The sequence below is a fragment of the Pyrus communis genome, chromosome 16 (assembly GCF_041283825.1).
Source record: "Pyrus communis isolate YQ-2024b chromosome 16, ASM4128382v1, whole genome shotgun sequence".
In the NCBI taxonomy this organism is placed as follows: domain Eukaryota; kingdom Viridiplantae; phylum Streptophyta; class Magnoliopsida; order Rosales; family Rosaceae; genus Pyrus; species Pyrus communis.
In genome coordinates this window covers 5,239,475-5,251,082 of record NC_142580.1, presented here as the reverse complement: position 1 = coordinate 5,251,082, position 11,608 = coordinate 5,239,475, and the positions used below count along the sequence as shown (strand labels likewise).

At 41.3% G+C, this 11,608-nt stretch overlaps 2 protein-coding genes and 1 pseudogene across 4 annotated transcripts; 2 read left to right on the top strand and 1 right to left on the bottom strand.

Annotated features, from left to right (window-relative positions):
* Positions 1–475: 475 nt before the first annotated feature.
* LOC137730714 (RNA-binding motif protein 25) lies at positions 476–5,713 on the top strand. Of its 3 annotated transcripts, none has more exons than XM_088687959.1 (8): positions 476–1,128; positions 2,188–2,249; positions 2,395–2,633; positions 2,775–2,927; positions 3,106–3,517; positions 3,621–4,295; positions 4,403–5,004; positions 5,130–5,713. In XM_088687959.1, exons 3-8 carry the CDS (start codon positions 2,421–2,423, stop codon positions 5,379–5,381), a joined length of 2,307 nt encoding a protein of 768 aa, XP_088544085.1. In that variant the 5' UTR covers positions 476–1,128; positions 2,188–2,249; positions 2,395–2,420; the 3' UTR covers positions 5,382–5,713. The 3 variants fall into 3 exon arrangements, with proteins under 3 accessions (XP_088544085.1, XP_068325773.2, XP_068325774.2); XM_068469673.2 differs by having other exon boundaries at positions 514–1,128; positions 2,188–2,254; XM_068469672.2 differs by lacking the exon at positions 2,188–2,249 and having other exon boundaries at positions 477–1,128.
* A 174-nt stretch (positions 5,714–5,887) lies between these two features.
* LOC137730715 (equilibrative nucleotide transporter 1) lies at positions 5,888–7,912 on the bottom strand. The gene is made up of 2 exons (XM_068469675.2): positions 7,195–7,912; positions 5,888–6,745 (listed from the first exon to the last, which is right to left on the bottom strand). Exons 1-2 carry the CDS (start codon positions 7,736–7,738, stop codon positions 6,015–6,017), a joined length of 1,275 nt encoding a protein of 424 aa, XP_068325776.2. The 5' UTR covers positions 7,739–7,912; the 3' UTR covers positions 5,888–6,014.
* Positions 7,913–9,153: 1,241 nt separating this feature from the next.
* Positions 9,154–11,438, top strand: LOC137731392 (putative receptor-like serine/threonine-protein kinase At4g34500; annotated as a pseudogene).
* The last annotated feature ends 170 nt before the right edge of the window (positions 11,439–11,608 follow it).

Sequence of the window (11,608 nt, the reverse complement as noted above, 5' to 3'; positions counted from 1 at the left end):
TAAATTGATACTTTACTATGATACGTGGACATACTTTTTAGTATGTTGAGAACACGGCTTGTCCAAGTATCATAATACAAATAGTTCAATATTTAAAAATAATTTTTAATCATTTTTATTATGACACTTGAGTATAGTGCATTGTATTTTCAGCGCACTGAAAAATGTCTAAAAAAACATTCAAAAAGAGGAATGCTACATTTGGATTTGGATCATTTCCGAGGCAACTAGTAGGGATCCTCCTGATCAGTGTTAGTGGACCGTTAGATTTTTATCCAACTGCTACAATTATTATAATTTTTAAAAAACTTTCCTATTTGTAGCCGTTGGATAAAACGGGGCCATTAATATTGGCCAGAGGATCCAAATCCGTCACATTTAAGGCCTATTGGTCTTTTGAGTTATCGCTGACCAATTAGGGACCGACACGTATGCCCATAATGAAACAAATTTTACTTCGTCCTAAACACAAACTCATCCGCTTCGGCTTCATACATAAACTCGCCCTCAGTTCTCTCAATCTGTCACTCTCCGTCTCCATCTTTCTCTCTCCTAGGGCACAAAAACAGTGAAAATTCACTCACAGATTTCAATTCTTTCCAGCCATGGCGGACGCTCCTTCTTCTCCCGCCACAAACGCAGAATCGAATCCCCAATCCGATAACCCCAATCCCCAATCTAACCAACCTGATCCCGTTCCCGCCGCTTCCACACCACCACCGCCACCATCACCATCATCGTCGTTATCTTCCACACCTATCCTCGTAAACCCTAATTCGAATCCGCCTCTAGTATCTCCGCCACCTCCACCGCCACATCCTTCGATATCATACGCGCCACAACAGGTTTCCGGCGCCTTACCGCCGACCGCGCCTTCGTTCCGGCCGGTTTCGCAGTTCACTCCAATACCGAACCCTGGCGTGCCCAATCCGAATTATCACCTCCCTGTCCCTGGTGTCCAGCCGCCCGGTGTGAGCTCCGGGGCTCCGATGGCTCCTGGTGTGCCCCCGCCGTCCTCGGCCCCGCAGCATATGATGCATTATCAGATGCAGCCTATGAGACCGTACGCACCGATGCCTAATGGATACGCAGCCATGCCCACTGGTGCTCCTCAAGGTGCTTTACCTGGTGGGTTTTTGCTTCTCTGTATAATCCCTTAGTTATTTCGTATGGTTTTTTATTTTTTTGCTACCCAATTTCAATGCAAAGTGTCTTTATTTATCGTTGGTTCTCGTTTTGCAATTGCTTGGTGTTGTTTTGCTATGAGTTGTTCAAGAAATACTAGGGGTTTTGGTTTTTGTCTCGAAAAAGTGAAAAAAGTAGATTACTTGTTGAATTTATGGATAGCAATTAAATTAAGACTAAAGGTATGATACAGTGGGAAGCGTTTGTTAAGGCAGAGATCGGAGTTTGATAAAAAAATTCCAGTGTGGTAGATTAAGGGTATCCATGACAAGATGTTTTCTCCTACAGTGTCTTGATTGAATTCGGTGAGAAAGGTTGGATGGCCTGCTTCATATTGCTTTGAGAACTCCCCACCTACAACTCCTTTTTTGGTATGCACATATTTTAAAGTTTTATGCAAGCTCAAGTTGGTCATGGAGTTCAAATGATATTCCCAAAATTTGGAAAAATTACTGTTCAGTTTGTCATTTTAAAGTTATATTACTTTGTCATGTTTATTTTAGTAGGATGCTTTCTGTTAGTTTTAAGGATACTTTCCCTTTCATGGGTTTATGAATTGCCAGAAGCAGACCATGTTTGCAACTGAGTGCTCATTGCCCTTGTGTTCTAAGGTATCGCAATCCTTCCGACTGAAGTCTCTCTATCCATAGATACATATTTATGTCCATCATCCATCCATCTATCAATCAATCTATTTATATATACATTTAAACATCTCATCATGTGTTTATTTGTGTGTGTTTTTATACTTTATGCATGTTTGTTATGTTTTTGTTTTTTAACTAATATTGTTCTCATGCTGCATGGCACGATGCTAACTTTTTTTAGATGAATTAAACTGTCAACATATTAAATATGTATAATTCTCATCAATGCATGAGATGTTGGAGGTTTTATTTTACTTGAAAAGGCTACTTTGGTCCAACTGGGGTGCGCAAGGTAAGCACGATTTACTCATTCATGGTTTATGAACACGATGTTGTTTCTTAATGTTTCCTTCAGGTTATCTGTTCAGCTGGTGGTAGTTGCTATGCCTGTGCTGCCATCTCTAATATGCTTTTAATGTGTGGTAACAAAAAATCATTATTTACAGTCATATTGTTTTTCATACATTTGTTTTGATTGGGGGATGGTCACCTATTTATCATTGGATGCACTTAATAAACGTTCTCTGACGAATTTGCAAGATATTTATTTTTGTTTTTGTAGGACTTCCTCGTTATCCTCCATATCCAATGATTCGGACCCCGTTTCCTCCACGCCCACTGGGAGCAACTGGTTTGCTTCAGCGTGCCCCTGTTCCTGGTATTCCTGGAGTTCGCCCGATTACCCCTCCTGTTAGGCCTATTCTTCCTATTGTCACCCCAGCGGAGAAACCACAAACCACTGTTTATGTTGGGAAGATAGCACCAACTGTGGACAATGAATTTATGAAATATCTCCTCCAGGTGTGCTGTCAAATTACTGCGATCTTTGTTGTTCTATATTAACTTTCCCACTCTTGTTTTATGTTACCCAAATTTATAAATAATTTCATATAAGTTTTTGGTGAATGATTTTGACTTCTGATGGTTTTACCTTTTGTGAAGTTGTGTGGACCTGTCAAGAGTTGGAAACGTGCTCAAGATCCCACAGATGGGACTCCTAGAGGCTTTGGGTTCTGCGAATTTGAATCTGCTGAAGGGGTTCTTCGGGCATTACGTCTTCTCACCAAATTGAGCATTGATGGGCAGGACCTTGTGGTTTGTGTTGATTCTTATTTAATATCATTTGTCAGTTTCATTATGTGGTTTTTTATTGTCATTGTCGTTATGGTGCAATGGAAATTTCCGTTCCTTGGTAATCATGCTATACATACTTCTCTACACGTTTAACTTTGCTAATATTCTCTCTTTTACTTGCTGTTGTAAACTTAAACAGTTAAATGTTAATCAAGCAACAAGAGACTATCTGGAGAGGGTTGTCCAAAAGAAGACTGAAAACTCAAAGAAGCTCAAAGAAGCTGAAGCAGCTGAGAAAGGTGATGGAAGTGCACCAGACGTTGAGAAGAATGTACCTTCAAATCCTTCTGTACAAGACCCAAAGGAGGAAGATAGTAATTCAAGTAACAAAGAAAATGACATTGCCAATTTTGGAATTGTGACTGACGAAGACAAGGAAGCTGACCGGGAGGCTATGGAGAAGCTTACAAGTTTGATAGAGGAGAGAATAAAAAACAAACCTCTCCCTCCACCACCTACACCAGCTCCTGGTGATGGTACTAGGAATTCAAACACAATGCTGCCAGCTAAATCAAGGGATGGAGACTCTGATGTTGATACAACGAGAAATGGTAAGTCTCATGTTTGTACTCAGTAAGTGATGAAGTTGTTTAAAGTCAATTACTAGTGGCAGTTTTGCTGTCATACTTATAGTTGATACTTTTAACTTTTCAGATGCTTGTGAAGAAAAAAATGATGAAGAGATAACTAGTGACAACAAAACAAGTGAACAGGAGAGGCCTGAAACAAGCTCACCTGATAGGAGCAGAAAGCAAGATAGGAGCAGAGACAGGGGGCGAGATATGAAACGCGAAAAGGAGCGTGAGATTGAAAGATACGAAAGAGAAACAGAGCGAGAACGGGTGCGGAAGGAGAAGGAGCAAAGGAGAAAAATCGAGGATGCTGAGCATCAGTATGAAAAATGTCTGAAAGATTGGGAGTATAGGGAAAGGGAGAAAGAGAAACAGAGGCAGTATGAGAAGGAGAGGGAGAAAGAGAGGGAACGCAAACGGAAGAAAGAGGTAATTTATGAAGAAGATGATGAGGATGAAGATTCCAGGAAAAAATGGAGGAGAAGTGCATTGGAGGAGAAGAGAAAGAGGAGACTACGGGAGAGGGAAGAGGACTTAGCTGACAGGCAGAAAGAAGAAGAAGAAATTGCCGAGGCCAGAAAGAGGGCTGAAGAGGAAAAGCAGCTGGTGCAAGAGAGAGATGCATTAAGGGTTTCATCTGGCCATGTACCAAATGGAAGTGACACAGCTGCTTTGGCTGAAGAATTCGGTGTGGAACTGAAATATAAGGCAATTGAACAGGACATTGAGGGTTATTCTGGTCCTGAGAATCGTATAGGTAAAATTACTCATGAAATTATTTATTGCTTTTATCGTTCTTTTCTTTTGCCCTTCCTTCCCTTTTGTTTTCATTTTTATTCACGTTGTTTGACTTTGACATGACAGGTGATGGGGCTTTACAGAATGGTAACAGTGGTGATAAGTCAACCATGACATCTGCTTCTGCATCAGAACCGCATCTGAGTGGCAGTGCCCCAGCAAAGAAGTTGGGTTTTGGCTTAATGGGTTCTGGAAAACGTACTGCTGTTCCTTCTGTTTTTAAAGAGGAGGAGGATGATGCACACAAGGACAAAAAAATGAGGCCCCTGGTTCCAATTGATTATTCAACTGAAGAACTACAGGCTGTCCAACAAACTGTTTTTGGGACAGCTCCATCAAATTTGGCTGCAGCTGCAGAATTCGCAAAGCGAATATCAAATGCTAGTTCTAAAGAAGAGAAGCCAGATGCGGAGAAGGAAAGAAGTAGACGTACTGATGATAGGTCAAGCCACCGGGATAGGGACCGACATGGTGATGACTCTAATCGCACTAGAAATGAGCACAAGGAGAAGACTATTGACCGTGATATGGACCGAGAACGTGGGATGAATAAACCAAGGGCAACGGATAACAAGAAGCTTTTGGATGCAAAACAACTGATCGATATGATTCCGAAGACAAAAGAGGAATTATTCTCATACGAAATAAATTGGGCTATTTATGAACAGGCAAGCACGCCTTAACCCATAATACTAAATTCTTTTGTTTAAACTTGCACAATTTGCTTGGTGATCATTCATTCACGTAGTCTACTAACTGCTGGTAACCATGTTTGATGTGTCTGCTTTCACAGCATGCACTACATGAACGCATGAGACCATGGATTTCGAAGAAGATTACGGAGTTTCTGGGAGAGGAAGAGACTACGCTGGTAGATTACATTGTATCTAGTACTCAGGAACATGTCGGAGCAGAACGCATGCTCCAGCTGCTTCAATCCATTTTAGACGAAGAAGCTGAAATGTTTGTGCTCAAGATGTGGAGGATGCTCATCTTTGAAATTAAGAAGGTCGAGACAGGTCTGGCTTCAAGAACAAGAACTTAATAGTTTTTAATGTCAGTTGTACTTTTGCTTGCTGTAGACCCAAGTCTTGTTAGTATAATATGTCCTTTGGCCTCCGCCCTCATTAACTAGGATGGGTCGCATAGATAGCTAAAACCAAATTCTTTCTGTTTTTATTGCTTCCTGTTACATTTTGTTCCATAAGCAAATAATGCCCTTTTTGTCTTCGTCGATCTTGCTGGTTGTTTGTAGCTTTGGAATCTGTTAGATGTCCTCTCGGTGATTCTTTCCAAAATTTTACTTGTATTTACGTCCGGCGTTTTCAGTCAGGCCATGGTATTTTGAAATGCATGACAGGGAAATCCTTCCTACCATTACACTTGTGTTATTCTCTTTTAATTATTTGTATTTTCAATTTAAACTCTCGTTTTCTCGTTCTGTACTTCTCCCTTTGTTTGTGTTCCTTGATCTTCTTTTAGTTTAATGAGAAAACAGACGTGCGAAAATCACATCTTTAGCAGTAGAACTTGGAAGCCCGTAGGCCAGAATTTGAGCTAGTATCGTTTCCCATTCTTATTCAGATTTACAATTCATAATCCGTGTTTAAGAAACAAACAGAAATACTATTAACAGTAGAATTACCAAGCTAAACAGGATTAGGATACAATTGAGGCATCAGATGACCCAGAACCAAGATACAACTGCGCCAGCAGCCAAACCCAGAACCAAGAACAACACGATCACAATCCCTGCCGTCTCAGCATGTTGGAATTGGACAACTTTGGGAGCCAAAATCATCAACACGCTAGTCAAGTAGCCGTTGGTGAGCCCCAGAAGGCAGGTTAGTATCGTCACTGGAATCTCTGTTCGGAAGAATTTGGGGCCGTGCAAGCACCCATAGAAGAGAGGAAAGAAGAGCAATCGCACAACTGTACTGCCGATTGCAACCTTGGAATTTTTGAGGAGGCATACAGAAGTCAGAGACTTGCCAACGAGATCAAACACATTGTAGCCGGTGATAAGGATGATTGGGTACCAATCCTTGAGAATCTGAGAGTGCACGTCTTCAGTAATGTATCCTGGAAATATCGACAAAGTCACGACATAGATGAGGAAGATGCTAATTCCGTACCACTTGACTCTGTCGACTATGTGCCACAGAGTTGATCTCAACACAGTCAGAGTCGGAGGGCCTCTCTCTTCTGTCGCATCGTTTACAGCCTGAACCTTTAAATCTGCATAATACTTCATAACTGGAATCCTTGGTGCCACATTGTAGAAGACAATGCATATGACAATAATGACTATCCCGACAGCGAAGTAAAGGTTCGCACTTTTCCTCAGGCCATCGGTATCTTGTGGATATACAGCCTTGGTTACGATCCTCAGAGCAGAAACAATGACTCCTGTAAGATCATTCAAGGAAACTCTGATGAACTCGTAACCAGAGCAGAAAGACTAATATGCTTCAAAGTGTGTTTCGTTTGATACTTCCATAGAGACCTAAAAGTGCTTGTGACAATCGAAAGCGTTTCTAACTACATTTGGCAGAAAAACATAGTAGCGTTCTATGGAGAAGGTGGTTCTTCAGACTTGCAAGCGCTTTTCCAGGTTGCGGTTAAAATTTTAATAACAATTTCAACGTGTTTCCTATTAAAGCACTTCTAGCAGAAGCACTCATGACCAGAAGACTTTCCCAAACGGCCATTCAGGTTACAAAGAGACGCAGACAATCAAGCGAAAACAACTGAGATTAACTAAAATCAGAATTTAATTCAGAAAATGAAACAATACCCAGAAACCAAAAACTGAAATTCCAAATTCGACCGGAAAATTCAAAGGGCAGGAGTTTTACCTGAACCAGCAGTCCCGGCCACAACGGCTTGCATATAAGTTCCGGGCAACTCACTAGCCGCCCCAATGAGAGAGCCTTGAACCAAAGCATCCGCCACGGAGGAAAGCGCAACCGCCGCAACCGTCACGTAAAACCCGTCGTACAACCCGACCCGACCCTTGATGTAAAAGACATCCATGAGGGGAACGACGAGCAGCGAAACGACGAAGAGGCCCAGGCCCACATTGATCCGGACATAGGCTTCGGACTTGTGGGAGTAGAAGATAATCAGGAGGAGGCAGAAGAGGCCCACCACCATGTAAACGACGGAGAATATACGGTCGACGCTGGCATCTGGATAGAGGTAGGCGAAGTAATCGACGGCTGTGATGAAAGCGTTCCATGGGAGGAGGTAGCCGAGACCCAGTGTGAAGTAGATGATATAGGCGAAGTGGAACGAGTCCTCTGGAATTTTATTAGGTACGACGGCGGCGGCGGCGCTTACGGTGGGGAGGAGGAGGCTGGTCTCGGAATTTTCATCGGTGGTTTTGACATTGAAACCCATCGGGAATCGGTGGATGTTTCTCAATGGGTTTCCGGGTTCGGTTCGGGAGAATGGATCAGCTGAGAAGGTTCAAAGCTTTTAGCTTTGATTTTGGATGTGACTCATGTGAACAAAGATACTTGCAGACGGAGGTTTGGTAGGACCGTTAGAGGTGAAGATGGAATGAAGCGTTGTCGTTTTGGTCTCCAATTATTGCAAAGGAATGTCATCATGTGCTTTTTCCTTTGTGGGAGTTTGAAGGGATGGGCCTTTTTTATAGATTCTCACACATCCTTGTTAATTTCTGTTTGTTAATATTCTTCAATTCATCCGATTCGACGGCCGAAAACAAAAGAAGTATGAGAGAAGAAAAAAATGATATGTGAATATCACACCCCTTTTTTTATTAAGGCAACCAGGTTTTGGGTTGCAATAAGTAATCAGACTTCTTTTTTAAGAATGTGTTGTGGGTGAAGAATTTAGACCATCTTCTAGTGAAGGAAGCGGTAAAAATTTTCTATGCAGGACGTCTTTGTTTATTGAGAAACGGATACAGTGTCAACTAGATCAAATATGCATGATCAACTAGTGAAAATAATATTTTGTCTAATAGTATTTTTCTTTTTAATTCTCGATGTTGAGAGAATTTCAATTTTCATTTTTTGGGTTGATAGGCGGATTTTACATTAAAGGCAAGAAATTATTGTTAGGCCATACATTAAGTCGGCATAACAAATTAACATAAAACTCGCCATTTACAATAATCAAACTCAAAACTTTCACTTGAAGTTCGCAAGAATGGGCAACTTGGGAGGGGCATTCCCATTTGGCACTCTGCATTGACTTATTTTATTAAGCTATCCAAATTGCATAAGTGGTGTTTGTGTGGCATCAAAATTATCACATTTGTAATCTTCATCAAGTCAACACAGTTCTTAAGATTTAGAAGATACTGTGTTTTTGGAATTGTGACTTTTACAAAGTAATTTCATACTATTATAAATTAAATGATATTCTTTGGGTGATAAATATGCTTGTCAAAACCATAGAGACATGATCATACACCAGCTCAAAGTCTCAATTTTCAAAATTGACCATCTACAACTAAAGTTAAGTATCTTAATCTTCAATGCTACATCCGTCCTTGAGGAGGAAAGCTTAGTAGGGTCGTAGAGGTTCCTGATTAGGAGAACTCTCATATTAGGTGAAATCAGCGTGAGGTCGAGTGAGATCAAAATATATAAGGTCTGATAATTTTTTTTAAAGCTGCCTTACAAATGTCGTGGTCGGTATCCTTACATAGACCTTTCTCGATTTTTGGGTTAAGTTTCTTGTATTCATTTTACCAGCCTCAATCCTTGTTTAGATTAGCCTGCATAAAGACATGCCACAACAGAGCTCTCTCACCTGCACCAGCTTTCTCACTTCTGCATCACCTCACAGCCATTCGCCCGGTTTGCATTCTTCCAACTTCAAATCTCTCTCTCTCTCTCTCTCTCTCTCTCTCTCTCTCTCTCTCTCTCTCCCCCCTCCATGGCCAAACTTGTGTCGAATGCCCCTTATGATAGTACTCTTCCTATTCCTTTGCGTCTTAACCTTTTCCTTCTCAAAAACCCTAGATATTGAGTGTGTACTTGATGTCCAAGACTCTTCAGCATGGCACGGCACGAGTAGTGAAGCTGGAAATTGGGGTGGATTTATCAACAGTTGTTGCGAGCAGCTTTCGATGATTACTTATACACCTTGGGGGACAGGGCACCTCTTCTTAAACTCGACAGAACAGACAAACTACTTAATTTCAATGAAGGGTATAAAAGATGATGTTTTGAGTTGTCGTATTGACAAGATAACAAGTGGAGCCGGCGGATGCTCTGACTACACGAAAGTAGATGTTTTTGATAATCTCAGGAACACATTGGAAATCTTAGATGAAGGTTGTAATCTTTTGGGACGGGTGAAAAGTTCAAGCAGGATCAGGCTCGTAGTGCATGTCTGAGAAGGTGGGAAGAGATTGTAGCATCAACGGAAAATGAGGAGTCAGCAAAACTTGAAGCTGATATGTAGCTTTTCAGTTTTGGTAACTTTAACAAGCAGGAGGATTGATGATAAGAATTGGGTTTCAGCACTTCATGAAAGCCTTGGGGACCGGAGACTTTCAGAAGGTATAGGCAGTCAAGAAAGGCAATTGATTCGATTTATTATCTTCATATTTTACTGCTGCTCATAAGCGCTTTGCTAGAAGTGCCTAAAGCCGGTGCTTTTCCAAAAAATGCTTCTAGGACCTAGAAGCAGTTGCACATAAACCCTTAAACTCCAGCTAAGTGATCTCCTTTCCTTCCATTGCAGATGAACAGCAAAGCTCGGGAAGTAGTGGTATAAACTTGAGCACAGGTACTCTAAATACATAATGTCAACATAGTTTGAGTCCTAAATTATAGGAAGTTGCAGTCAGTTGTCATTTAGTTTGCGGTCATGGTGAAGTTCTGTTTCTTGCAGGAATTGCAGCAATATTACTCATTGCAACATGGACCTTATGCAGAAAAAGGACTCATGAGAGTTTTCAGCACGAAAAGAAGGTATTTATTTCTACAACGAGTTTCATATCTTACTACAAATCCAACAGTTGTGAATTGTTGCTACCCTTTTTTTTACTGGACAACAGCATCAGATGATTTACTGTCCGAAGAATCCGGCAGCCTTAAGATATCAAGCAAGGAAATCTATTCAGCGACCGGCAATCCAAGTGCAGACAACTTCATTGACCAAGGAGGAGCTGGTAAGGTAAACAAAGGCATACTATCAAATGGTAAGCATGTTGCAGTGAAGCACATAATCAACGATGACTCTGTCGAGACATTCATCTGCGAAGTAACGAGCCTTTCCGATGTTAGACATCCAAACCTTGTAGCTTTGCTTGGCTCTTGTGAGGGTGTAGAAGAATATTTCCTGGTTTATGAACCGTCCCAAAATGGGGACCTTTCGGAGTGGCTATTTGGTAGGGTCATATTTCCGTTCGTAAAATTTTCTCTTGCATTTTGATAATTCAGAAAGCCAATTCAATCAAAGCTGATTTGCAGGTAAAGATAAAAGTCTGCCATGGATAACTAGATTAGAACTTGCCATTGACAGTGCTGGAGGTCTGTGGCTTCTGCAAACTTGTCCGAGAGGCTGCATTGTTCACCGTGTTATCAAGGTAGCTCTAAACTTTCTGCATTTCTTCTGTTTGCACCGCTGCTGTTGCTTCATTTGCCACTCTTTTCGTCAAACTTCTTTCTTGCCACATTCCCAACTGGCAGCCAACAAACATTCTCATTGACAAAAACTTTCAAGTGAAATTGTCAGACTTCGAGTTATCTAAAATTATGGACTTGGGACAGTCCTATGTGAGCTCAGAAGTGAGAGGGACATTTGGTTATGCTGATCCTGAGTACAGAAAGAACCACCATGTAAATGCTTCAGGATACGTTTACAGTTTTGGAATAGTTCTTCCGCAACTGATCTTGGGCTGCAGGGTTATCAATCTAAGCTTAAACAAACCAATGCCTCTGAGTAAAATGGTAATGAAGTCAAATTTTGACTCCACATCTCTGAAAAAACTATTTCAATTTGCTGATTCGATTTCTTATGTTCCATGTCTTAGTAGGCAAGGGCCCTCAAGAAAGGCGGTGATGCAATGCAACAGAACTTGCAGATCCCAAACTTAACGGGGAGTACTCGGTAGAAGCTTTAGATCTTGCGTTCAACCTAGCTTTGTCATGCACAGGAATAAAGCTGCAAAGGTCAAGCATGGACCAAGTGGTATCAAAACTCGAAAAGGCACTCGATACCTCAACCCAAAAACAGTCAGCTTTTTTTACCCTACCAATCAAGGCTTGAAATCGAAGAAACTCG

What these genes read in the sequence shown, in the direction of transcription:
- LOC137730714 (XM_068469672.2), top strand. Translation starts at nt 606, where the DNA reads ATGGCGGACGCTCCTTCTTCTCCCGCCACAAACGCAGAATCGAATCCC. An exon ending in TCCTCAAGGTGCTTTACCTG is followed by an intron (nt 1,129 to 2,394) that starts GTGGGTTTTTGC and finishes TTGTTTTTGTAG; the next exon opens with GACTTCCTCGTTATCCTCCA. An exon ending in TGTTGATACAACGAGAAATG is followed by an intron (nt 3,518 to 3,620) that starts GTAAGTCTCATG and finishes TTAACTTTTCAG; the next exon opens with ATGCTTGTGAAGAAAAAAAT.
- LOC137730715 (XM_068469675.2), bottom strand. Translation starts at nt 7,738, where the DNA reads ATGGGTTTCAATGTCAAAACCACCGATGAAAATTCCGAGACCAGCCTC. An exon ending in GGCCGGGACTGCTGGTTCAG is followed by an intron (nt 6,746 to 7,194) that starts GTAAAACTCCTG and finishes ATGATCTTACAG; the next exon opens with GAGTCATTGTTTCTGCTCTG.